Consider the following 12,519-nt stretch of genomic DNA (forward strand, 5'->3'; position numbering starts at 1 on the left):
ACAGGCCTTATACTCTGAGGGTCTCTGCATACAAACACACACTGAGACAACATAAACAAACATATCACATTATAGGAGGTGGTAAAGTTGTCAATTGTTTTCATAACTAGGGGAGAATTGGGGGGTTAGCCTGAGTCAGACTTAAATCCTCATTCATTGTTATGGCCTCTTATGCACTATGTCTCAGAATCAGAATCAGGTTTATTGCCAAGTTGTCTTTCACATGCAAGGAATGTAATACAGAGGAGTGGTGCACCACATTAACATAGATAATTATAAATAAAAGCAAGAGTTGCACAAATCAAGACACATAAGCTAGTAAGGAAAAACATAACAAAAGGACGATTTGACAAATAACTCCTTGAGGACTTGATGCAATGTGTTGATCTGGAATTTGATTAAGCAACTTGAGACTAAATTACTGAAAACTTTACTTAACTTGACAAACATATGATTAAAATGTATGGTTATGACCTAGTAAACCGTTGAAAGTCAAAAATTAACAGGGCAGTGTTAAAAAATGTTCACATCAGTTTGTTTACCGTTTCAGGTGTTGGGGAGTGCATGGAAAACCCTAGTTTAAAATCTTGTGACTCCAGATAAAGATGTATGCCTACTAACTTGAGTTAGGTTTAAAGATAACACGTTTTAAAAACTTAAAACAGGCTAACAGTAGTTGAAGTTTAAAGTCAAAATAGCAGCGAGCTTACTTGTCTGTGGCCCACTGCTCAACAGGCGTGAGGCTAGCCGGGTTGAGGCTACATGAGCTTGCTAGCTACTAGCGAATCTCCGAAAAAAAGTCAACTTTGGAGGTGCATTGTGGGTAATGTAGGCGGTGGGTGTTGACCTACTCATTTTATTGTTGGGGAATGTAACTTAGTGTTGATGCTCTTTCAGAAAAAGCATATTAAAATATTTTATTGTATTGTATTCACTACCAGTTCTACAATGTAACAGGAGTGAAGTTGTCTACTTTGAACTGGAGTTGTTGACTAATATCAGATGATTTCTTTGTTTTCTTTAAATATGCAGAAAAAAACCCCACTAATCCTAAAAAGAAAAAAACATTGGCTTACAATAGTTAAGAAAAGTTAGAGATAATGTAAATTTAGCCGTGTCAATATGTCACCCAAGGTGTGTTGATGTTGGGACTTTCTCAACATTGTAGGGTATGCAGTATTTTTGCAGTACCTGAAAGGTGAGTTCAGGTCATACAGCCACACAAAGAACAATCATTTTACAGTCTGATACCATTAAATAATGTATTACTTCTTCAGCCTTCAAAGTTCAAAGAAGGATCTGACTCCTTTTGTAACCACAGTGTAAAATACATTGATAGATCTAATCGGATAAAATGTAAAAAATCGTCAACATCTGCAAAGTAACCACTGACGCATGATGAAAAAGGTCTTTTATGAGGAAGTCTCTGTTATCTGTGAGTTACCTTGTGAAATAGTTGATCCACTGATCCTGTTTAAATATGTAGTTATCAAAGCTACAAAATATATAAATACTCAATAACTGCACAGCATTAGCATTATGGACATGGGAAGCTGATCATTAAATGATCTATTTGACTACAAAACAGAGTGATCACATACATATGCTTTTGAATTTCTTTTAAAAATATTCCACTTTTTACCTCAAAATGGACACGGCAACCAAAATGTGAGAAGCAAAAATATTTGTTTTTCTCTTTAAACATCACAAAACATTTTCAATCCAAATAAAATACATCCTGCTTCATGTTTACATTTTAACCACGGAGAACTTAAATAACAGTGCTTGATAAAAACACGCCAAACTAAAACGTGTTCTGTTTTGACTATAAATTGGGAACATTCAAAGTGTTGTTTATGACTGAATCTTCCACACCATGATCCGAGACTAGATGTCAGTGAGAGAACAGGCTGCTTTTGTTGTAAAATTAGCAAATCAAACATTTGTCTCCCAAGACAGGAAGCCAAGACAGATAACCTCATTACAGTTGTTCAGTGTATGCAGATACATATGTTGGTGAACGACCTTCAGCAGGCCTATTAGCACAGATGCTGATGTCATATGATAAAGGAGGGGTGTCAGAAGATTGGAGTAAGAAAGGGGAAGGAGGTTCTCATTAAATGGAAAGCTTTTCCGGATATATCATGGTCTCCACTCATAAAACCGCAATGCAAGGGCACATGAAAAGGCACAAAGCATGATCTCTCTCTCTGTCTCTCACTCACACACACACACACACACACACACACACACACACACACACACACACACACACACACACACACACACACACACACACACACACACACACACACACACACACACACACACACACACACACACACACACACACACACACACACACACACACACACACAGAGGTCAAAGGGGGTCGGTAACATTCCCAGTTTTACACTTGCCTGCTTGTTTTCATACTGTGGGAAATATGAATTGACTCCAGGACTTTGTCAAAATACCTCTTCCATATTGTTTTCTGCTGACCACACACATCGAAACAAAAACCATAATAAGCAATAAATCATTGTTCTGCTTAAATATGAACATATGATATTCAATTTGTGCGAGACACTTGGCTGCACTAGCAGAAAGAAAAATGTAAAAATCTCTTTTGGTAACAATAGATATCACTACATCAGCTACAGCCTGCAAATCCCTTCATAGATAACAACAACTCAGAGGCATTCTCACAGGACCCCATTGATACATGGACTGCTATTCTTTTTTTTAAATGCTACAGTAAATTGATGGGAAGTCTGGCATTTTTCAGGACAGGGTGAGTTGAAGAATGTGGCCCTGAGGGTTGATGGCTGCGTGGGCGAGGGGCTTGCCTAAGCACACCAGGGGGTTGACAAATTCCCATTTGTTACAAGCAAGGTTGCTCAAAAACAAAATGGTAAAAAAGATAGATTTGTGCATAATGATTGCTTGACATGTAAAAAACACAAACTGATATTCTCAAATTCTGGGTGATGTAGATATTTTTCTCCAAAGTTCAAATAGAAAATCCTTGAACTCGACTACAACATGAATAGTTTATTGATTATGCAATAGGGCTGTCACCATATCAGATTTTCTCTTTATTTAAATTCTTAAATAAATTTGTTCTAAAAAGTTAATAGCAATCATGCTATCATGACACTATAACTGTAGAGATGCACAGTTGTAATCAAATAACATAGGGTAACTGTCAGACAGTGAACCTGAGACTTGAAGGGCCTGTGGAGATCTGAGGCCTGAGCGCAGCTGCTGCCTGCTGGGTAATCAAAGCTATTTTCCAGCAACACTTTGAGTAACATTAACACAGGCATTAAAAGGGACCTGTCCTTGGTACTGAAATGATCCAATCTATTAAATAATGAGTGCTAAGAGACGGGAGCTCAAACATCTGGAGGCTTCTGCAGATCAAGACAGAAGCTTTACATAAACAACTCCAACATGACAAAACAGGGATTTTCCAGCACATTACAAAGCAATGACGAAGCCCCCCTTCTCATCAACCAGGTCTTCAAATCTGTCATCAGGTTAAAACAAGACACACACACACACACACACACACACACACACACACACACACACACACACACACACACACACACACACACACACACACACACACACACACACACACACACACACACACACACACACACACACACACACACACACACACACACACACACACACACACACACACACACACACACACACACACACACACACACACACACACACACACACACACACACACACACACACACACACACACACACACACACACACACACACACACACACACACACACACACACACACACACACACACACACACACACACACACACACACACACACACACACACACACACACACACACACACACACACACACACACACACACACACACACACACACACACACACACACACACACACACACACACACACACACACGAGCATTCCTGCACTCTTGCCTGTAGTTAAAGTGCCAGATCCCGCCTGGTGAACACAGAGAATAACACACTTAGCAGGTGTGGAATGCCAGCTATGACAGGCACACACATGTGCACACATGTACAGTATGTTGGCTTCATGTTGTAAACCCAAACACCTCATAATGACAGATGCTGCACCCTGGGGTGCTGCTGAGCGGGCCGAACCTTGGCTTACAGTCACGCTTACAACATCCCTGAAGGAGGAAAGTCAAGCTGCACTCGGGTAGAAAAACAGTGTAGAAAATGTAAGTTTTAATATGTGACTGGGGTGTGAAAGAAAGAGGAAGTTTTTCTTTTTTCGTAAAAAACAGGTTTGTGTTGGAGCTGCGGTTCACAACAGGAAGAGAGTGCATGTGTTCAAACAACAGATGGCATGAACCACAAGTCAACTGCTGGGCGTGAAAACACATAACAGTTTTGGAGTAAATAAAAGGTTTATTAGAAAGGCACACACATTCGATCTCAGAAGACCAGAATCTGTAACATGCTGTTGTAAACAAGAAAACAAACAAAAACACATGTTGGTCAGGGTTAACACTGGTTACAAAACATTTGGTTTTGGGTTTGTAAAATAAAACTTGAAAAACAGCTTCAGTTACTTCTGCCATTTCATTGTGATTTGGTTATCAACTAATTCCCAGGGAAAGTAAAGGATTCGGACACAGACATAGGAATTTAATCACATATGCACATTTGAGAATGTCAGAGAAGAGTAACATTCAGCTGTTTGGAGGAGATCCACATCCTGAACGTTGTACCGTTATTTAATAACGCATTAACCTTTAGAGAAAATAGCAGAAAGGCCATTTCACACAGCAATGACCTGGGAAGTCATTAAAGTTACCAAACTGATATTAAAATACATCCCAATTTTAGGCTTTATTAGCACAAAAACACAATGCTTGAAAAGCATACCTCATAATACTTTGAACTGCTAAGTCAAACTTGTGTTCCATGTACTGCTTTCTCAACAGCATTTTGGATATTCAGCAGCATCCAGCAGTTTAAGACAAAACAGGTCACAGAAACACCATAATGGCTTTTTGAGCGTACATCAGCATTTTAGTAAATAAATATTTCAAGTCAAAAACTTATGACATGCGTAAAAAACAGGGCACTGTTGTAAGACATTTGAGTAATAACTTGAAAACAGAATTAAAAAAAAGTTTTTAAGACTCAATGTGACTCTTCTATACATAGAGAGTTCAAAAGCATAAACATAAAGCATACGATTCACTTGATATGGCTGTAGGAGGTCATCTTTGGCATGTCAAACAGATGTGCAATTACAACTTCAAGGTAATACTCCAGTAATAATTTCCTCAGAAAATGGAGAGCAAAGAAAGCATTTCCTGTCAAAGATGGAGGGCATAGATGAGTCTGATGGTGCAAACGTGGAGCTTGGGATCATGACTACAGAGCAGGAAGCCTGGACAAAAAAACAAAACAGAATGAAGATTTAAAGTGTGTATAAGTGAGAATATCCTCCCAGACTGGAGCCTCGGCACTGAGTGAATGAGGTAGTAAATTAAACACTCCAGGGAGGAAATAAAGTCTAGCAATAGAGAAAATGGCTGCTAGTAAACTATTTATAACGACACAATGGAGGATCCTTCAAAAGGCTTGTACGGTTTATGGAGCATTTTATGTTGATGTGTACGAGAGGATACCTGAGACAACATCTATCTTCGAAGCACGCTTCAGAAGAGCCCGGTGATCTCCTCGGTGACCGGGTCAAGGTCGATGTCGTAGAAACAGGGTCGGGTCGGCAGGCCGGGCATGGTGCTCATCTGAGGACACACAGCAAAAGTAGAGAGAGGGAACTTAACTGGAGGGAACTTAAGACATAAAAAGCAATTAAGCAATAAAATAGAGCAATAAAAATAGTGCAAGTAAACTGTATGCATGTGTAAATGTAAACAGAATTAGATTTATAAAAAAAATAATCATGAAGGTTAAAGATGAATACGTTTTTAAAATGTAGCTTTTGTTTCAAGGTTTCAAGGTTTTAGTGGTCATATGAAATTCTTATGTCCCATGCTCCTCCAACAACTCAACATACATGGTGCAAATAAGATAAATAAAATAGTGCAAAAAGAGAGAAGAATATTTACAATAACAACAATAAAGATTTGAGGATGTGAAATATATACATATGTGGAATACATTGAGAGTATTTAAATACTTTACTCTGTGGAATGAGGAGGTATGGACAGATGCATATATTACGTATAACAGATGTATGTGGCAGATATGTATAATATATAGATATGTATACTATAAACAGATATGTATGGCAGATGTGTATAATATATATATGTATGTATGTGTGTACTATAAACAGATGTGAGTAGACATTCGTCTTTTCACGGTTTCAGGTGTTTTGTTCCGATTAAAATCCCCCGCACTGCAGGATCGGCTGCCATAACCAAATGTTTTCCCATTTAAAGTATTTATTTTGAAATGTAACTTATTATACGACACAAAAAGAGCACACAGACAACAGCTCTACTTAAAAGTCCCCTGTGAGTTTATGTATAGCCTTTCATTGTTATCGTGGAGACGCTATGTGGGAGACAATGCAGCTGCACTGAAATATTATTATAAAAAATATATAAATAAACTGATGTCTCAAATAAATGATACAAATGATATCATGAAAGATAAAACCACATTATTCCTTCGATCTGCTGAATGAATGGACCTCCTTGAGGATCAAGTATTTGCAGATGGTTTATTTTTTTGACTCGTAAAAATGTCACTGACATCAGAACAATATAACAACATTAAGATTACTATCAAGATAATAACTTTAACCTCACATCAAAGGCTTTGCCACAACACAGTTGTTCTTCACCCAAAGAGAATCCGTATGAAAGTCTGCATAGAAAGAGAGGATCCCCCCACTACAGGTTCAATAACTATAATCTAGAGTCACTTAACTCTGGGCAGACAGAGGATCAATGTGAAGACAACCTCCACTTGAGCAGTGATGAATTTGGCCATAGACAATGGTGGCTTTGTGTCATCAAAATATAGATAATAAAAGGCCAACTCTCAGACACGAGACAAGTTAGGAGGCCATATCCAGAATCATACTGGGAACACTGACTACCAATCCGATGGAGCTCAAGGACGGGGGTCAGATGAAATCCTCCAGATCACCTACATCTAAAAGTATTTCCCAAACTAGAGGATAAAAATAGTTTCATAACATTTATTCACAAATTCTAAGAAATGAAAAGGCTGCGGTATTTGAGACCTGTGCGTGTGTTTGTGTGGATGATCACGAGTGTTACTATTACCAGCTGAAAGTGAACTTCTATCAGGGGGGGCCATGGGGAGTAGCACTGAGATAGATTCAATAGGAAGAGAAAAAAAAAACAGAAGCAACGGACAGTGGAAATCCTTCCTAATTCAATTGGTGACGTGATCAGGAGAGAGCATGTGAATGGTGGCTCACGCGTACAGTCAACAAGACCAGAAATCAACAGCATGTGCTGTAGTTAACAGCCTTAGTCAAGACTTTTTTCATCTGGTTTTGGTGCCGAAATTAATTTCCTAGTTTCAATCATAAGTTTCCAGTCAATAAATGAGTTACCCTAGTGTCTGTGGTTTGGCAGATGAAAAGACAGAATCGATTCGCACAGTTCAATACACATGCAAGCTAAAAAGTTAATTATCTCGCTCATTAGACAGGGAGCGACATTCTTTGCGTGCCTCCTTCCCTCTGACCCAGGGCCAGTTTTATGGGCCCATTAGTGGACATGAGACAGGAGGAAGTGACCAGCCAATTTCCTGTCTGAGGAAACTCTGCATGTAAACCAAGGGACGAAAAGAAGAGGACATGCTTACATAATCCCACAGAGCGGATGCTTACTGCTCCCTCTTATTGTTGGCTGGTCTGACATCAACAGGGACTGCCACAGTTTCCCGACACTGTTCTGGGTCACATCCATCAATAGAGCTTTAACCAAAGATGACTCAGACTAAAAACAGCATTAAAGGAATTCAATATCAATGCATCACCCTTTATTCTAATAGACACCCTCTTTCAGTTGTAGAATCACAAAATCCATTCACTGCTGCATGACGTCAAGACATGACTAAGGAATTGATCAGTGGGAGAGGCTATTTCAGGTCGCTGAAAATGTAGTTGAATTTTCCCGCACTATGTTATGTGACTCACTGCTGAAGAACCTTATATAGCTTGGCATGAAACACTCCAAGGTTAAGCACCAAATTGAATCAAAAATATGTACAAGCGTGAGTATATGAAAAGATAGAAGGAGAAGTTAAGAAAGACTCCCATGGTGCATTTTAGCATGAAAATATCCACCAAGGTTGGTTGGAAAGCTAAGGACAACCATGTCAGGAAAACAGACGATACATCTGCAGACTTTCTTTCTATTAATAGCACTGTGTTTTGTAAAGAAATTAAATGGCAGGGCCATACTAATGTCCAATTAGACAAGAAGAAGACACACTTTAATGCTATAACTGTTTCTATATTGTAACTGTATTTAATGGATGAAAGGGAACATCATTGCTTTATTGTTAATAACAAACATAGAGGTAGGCCGTGCTGGTTGTATTTCACATTGCTAAAAAGACTTCCGTCCACAGAATGAGATATTACCATAACATGTGGTGAGAAATCATGACAATGCACCTGTCTTGCCATCATAAATAACAAAGCAGGGCTGCAATAAAGAAACATCGCCCTCGCAAGACGCCACTGTTTCAGTTGGACTAAACCTCTCAGATGAAGAAATTACATAAATAAATTATTAACTCGAAAATAAACAACTTTGAAAATCTGCTTTTTGGCCCCCAGTATCAGGCTGCACATTTAAATATCAAAAGATGCTAAAATGTGAAGACTAACTGCCAAGGTTTGAAAGCAACAAAGGATGCGCTGTTCTGCTGCTCCTCTCCAGCCTGAGAACAAGTTGGCACTCGCTACAACACACAACACTCCGTGGCTAAAGTTGGAAACTCCACTCAGCCAAATCAGTCCCTCTATTATGCCCAAACACAATGCTTCTTTGTCGGGGGGAAACCCTGGAGGAGACAATGTAGCTGGATATCTACCCCCCACTGATTCTGGAGGAGAGCCTCGGTCAACAACAACCACAGAAGGGGATTATAAAATTGTGCCATTTAAGATTAATGGAGCGTTAGAGGGAGATCAATGTTGGAATAACAGCAAGCGTGCGAGTAAATATTTAATAAACAGGGTCTTTGTTGCTCCTAATGTTGGGCTGTACGTTCATCCAATGGATCTAATGAAAAATTTATGAACATAATTACCTTGTGACAACACAGGTGGAGTTACACTGATGAGATGGAAGACTTTATAGCTCTAGTTTGAACTCTCACCTGAGAGAGTGAATTACTTTAAACTTCACACAGACAAGGTCATCTGAATCTTGTTTAGGACTCAGGTTAAGTGTGACTACATAAATGTTAACGAAAAAGACAAATACATGTTTATACAATTGCAGGGTCTCTACATCAGTTGGACTGTAACTGAAGTAAGACAGCAGTTGAAGAAAAAGGTCAGTTTCAAAGAGGAAGTCCTGCCTGGATTTACTGAGCTGGCTGGTCGTTGGGTCATTAAATTCACCAGCTAAATGAGGGTCTTCTTTCATCTCATGTGTGCTTTTCTTCTAAGATCTAATCACAGTGCGATTTACATCTTGTTACTTATTAACCAATCGTGGAATATCCAGCCATAGAGGGGGATTTCTATAAATCTGCAGTGAGGGGCAGCTCTAACGGGATATGAACTCTAAAGAGATCTATTGTTCTGCAAATGACCCCTCCCTCACATATCTGAAGAATGACATCAGCCCCTTCCTGATTCTTCACCCTGTAAAGACCCCTTACCCCCTCAAACTCTCCCCCGTCCTCTCACACTCAAGCCCTCACTGCCTCAAGAGTTTGGCTGGTGAGATTTTTCCACCTCTTGGAATCACTTGTGACCTCAGAGTTTCTTAATTGTGAGAAAACAATCAAATTATGAGAAAGCACAATATGTTAATGTTTAAAAAAAAAAAAAACTTAAATTTGATTTAATGAGATGATTGCTTCAAGTTCATTTGACAGGGTGTTGATGCTCACACGCTAGTCTCTGTTCTTGCTTTACTCTCACACGCCACATTGTCTCCTAATTTCTTTCAACGTCCTTTCTAAAACTCTGAAATCCTAGTGATACTGTAAAGGACAGCAACACTGAAGATTCTTGACATTTCAACCCAAAAAATGTTTTAAATCAGTTTCTAGCTGAGGCTTGAGAACCTCTTTGGATCAGTTTGGCAGACCGAGGCGAAGCCAAAGAGTTCAAAGAGCATTTTGGAGTCTTTCTTCGGGTTAGGAGTCACAGTTCAACGGTTGTCAACGTGCCAGCGGCTCCGCAGGCCATAGCAGATCAAAGGCAAGGGTTGGGAGACTGGACAGACGCTGCCATACCTTTCCCAGCATGCCCGGCGTTTGACACCTCAACCTCAGTGTATCAAAGTCCATCCCTCAGGGCACGCTGGTGAAACAGCAGGAGGCAAAACGCTCAGGAAGCTGCTTCCTTCCTGCCTGGCCTATCATTGGCCGAGACGCTCCAGCTAGCCCGGCTCACCTCCTTCCAGCTCAGTAATAACGTTGTCAGGAAAACAAGCTCACAGGGAGGAAGAAGGGTGATGTTTATAGCACCTGCATGATCCCATGTGGGGAGATGGTTACAGAGCTGTCAGGAGTCATGAACATAACTAAAACCTCTCTGGAGACACTTAAAAATTAATCAAGACAGAAAAATTGGAAGACTGGGAACTTTAAGACCCTGCTCCCAAGACAACCGATTTGTACACACATACGTTTATTTACGACGTGTGTGCACAGAGTCAAAAGTACACTAAGACTTTTTATATGCCATTTTGAATGAAATTGAACAGTCACAGTGAGCTATAAGTTACATAGACTGAAGTCAACATTAGCATTCTGCTCCGAGCTGTTGCAGTCTACAGTTACGTACCGTTCCCACAAGGGGGTAGATGAAACCAGCCCCAATGCTAGCACGAACATCTCGGATTGGCAAAACGAATCCAGTGGGTACACCCTTCTTGTCAGGCATGTGGGACAGGGACAGGTGAGTCTTGGCCATGCAGATGGGCAATGAACCATATCCCTGGGTATAGGAAAAAGAAAACAAGATCGGTTAACACGTGTAAGTTAGACACAAAAAGACAGAAGGAGGGGAGCAGCCATCAGTGGGAGAGTCAGTGCTTTGAATGATCTCACCTGTTGATTGTAGTAATCTATCTTAGCCTTGGCCTCTGGAGTCAGCTCAATGTCATCAGCTCCGTACACTTTTTGGGCAATTGTCCTGATCTTCTCCACAATTGGCATCTATGGGAAAAACAGGTGGAAACAACATGAGCACTCTAAAGGAAGTAATCAAGCAAATTCGATTTGTGAGCACACGTCCTTGTGACGTCAAGTTTAACAAGGGCTACACAGTGAGATAATTCAACATGTTTGACTTTAACTGTGCGACTAATACTAGACACTGCATTCCTTTATTAGTTCCACCGAAGCGGATATGTTTTCAGTTCAGTTTGTTTGTTTTTCGGGAAAAAGCACTGGCACAATATTCAGGGAAATTGTTAGAAGGTTATAGCATGGGCCACAGAAGACGCATTATATTTCGGAGAGGATATGAATTCCAGGGCAAAAACATTTTTTATTACATTTGTGAGATTTGGCCTTTGCATAAGTCTGCAATCGTGGAATTACTTTCTAGTTTTTCTACTTTCTCTGCAGTCACTGATTCTGCTAGCAGCATCATCCACAGCTTGCTAATTAGGTTACCTGGGTTTTTGAGCTCCACTATACAGAATGATGTACATTACAGTATGTGTAGAGTTTGGTTTTTCAGTTATGTTGTCAAGTGTGGAAACTTGAAGCCTAGAGTGCACATAAACAGAAAACATACTTTTGGGTGATTTTCCATCTACAGTATCTGCTCTCACCTCTGTGTTGTACAGGAACTGGAAGTCACTGGTTCTGCTGGCAGCCTCATTGACAGCCTTGGCCAGCTTGATGGAGCCGCGGCCGCCTTGCGCCCAGTGGTGACACGGCACGGCTTCAGATGCTCCACACTCTTTCGCTATCTGACACACAAGGTCAATCTCTGCCTGGGTGTCTGTCCTAGAGGATCACCAAAGGAAACATTGTAAGTAGTGCTCGTTTGCAATGGTGACAAATTACATATTGAGATTAAGATCGATATTAAAGTCACAAAAATGGGGCTTTTGTGGGCTCAGGGAATGTGTGGACTACTCCTTAGTGGTGTGTACAAAAAAACAGCACTCGAGTAGCTGTTTTATAAAAAGATAATTATGTTTACTTTATAATTATATTTACTCATGTTAAAGTAAAAAAGTAGGAGTTAGTGCCTCGTATAAAAATGTTATTCAAGCTGCCAGAAAATTGTTAAATCGAAACATATTTTTTC

At 39.9% G+C, this 12,519-nt stretch overlaps 1 protein-coding gene across 1 annotated transcript in view; it reads right to left on the bottom strand.

The window, feature by feature from the left end:
• Positions 1 to 4,425: 4,425 nt before the first annotated feature.
• The window catches only part of mthfd1l (methylenetetrahydrofolate dehydrogenase (NADP+ dependent) 1 like), a 32,145-nt gene continuing 24,051 nt past the window's right edge, over positions 4,426 to 12,519 (bottom strand). Inside the window, exons 24-28 of the mRNA XM_063902677.1 lie at positions 12,035 to 12,212; positions 11,304 to 11,411; positions 11,038 to 11,190; positions 5,681 to 5,800; positions 4,426 to 5,439 (exon numbers count right to left, since the gene is read on the bottom strand). Coding sequence (XP_063758747.1) covers positions 5,711 to 5,800; positions 11,038 to 11,190; positions 11,304 to 11,411; positions 12,035 to 12,212 — 529 coding nt within the window. The 3' untranslated portion in view covers positions 4,426 to 5,439; positions 5,681 to 5,710. The remainder of the gene's footprint in view (positions 5,440 to 5,680; positions 5,801 to 11,037; positions 11,191 to 11,303; positions 11,412 to 12,034; positions 12,213 to 12,519) is intronic.

The sequence above is a fragment of the Eleginops maclovinus genome, chromosome 15, assembly GCF_036324505.1.
Source record: "Eleginops maclovinus isolate JMC-PN-2008 ecotype Puerto Natales chromosome 15, JC_Emac_rtc_rv5, whole genome shotgun sequence".
NCBI lineage: Eukaryota > Metazoa > Chordata > Actinopteri > Perciformes > Eleginopidae > Eleginops > Eleginops maclovinus.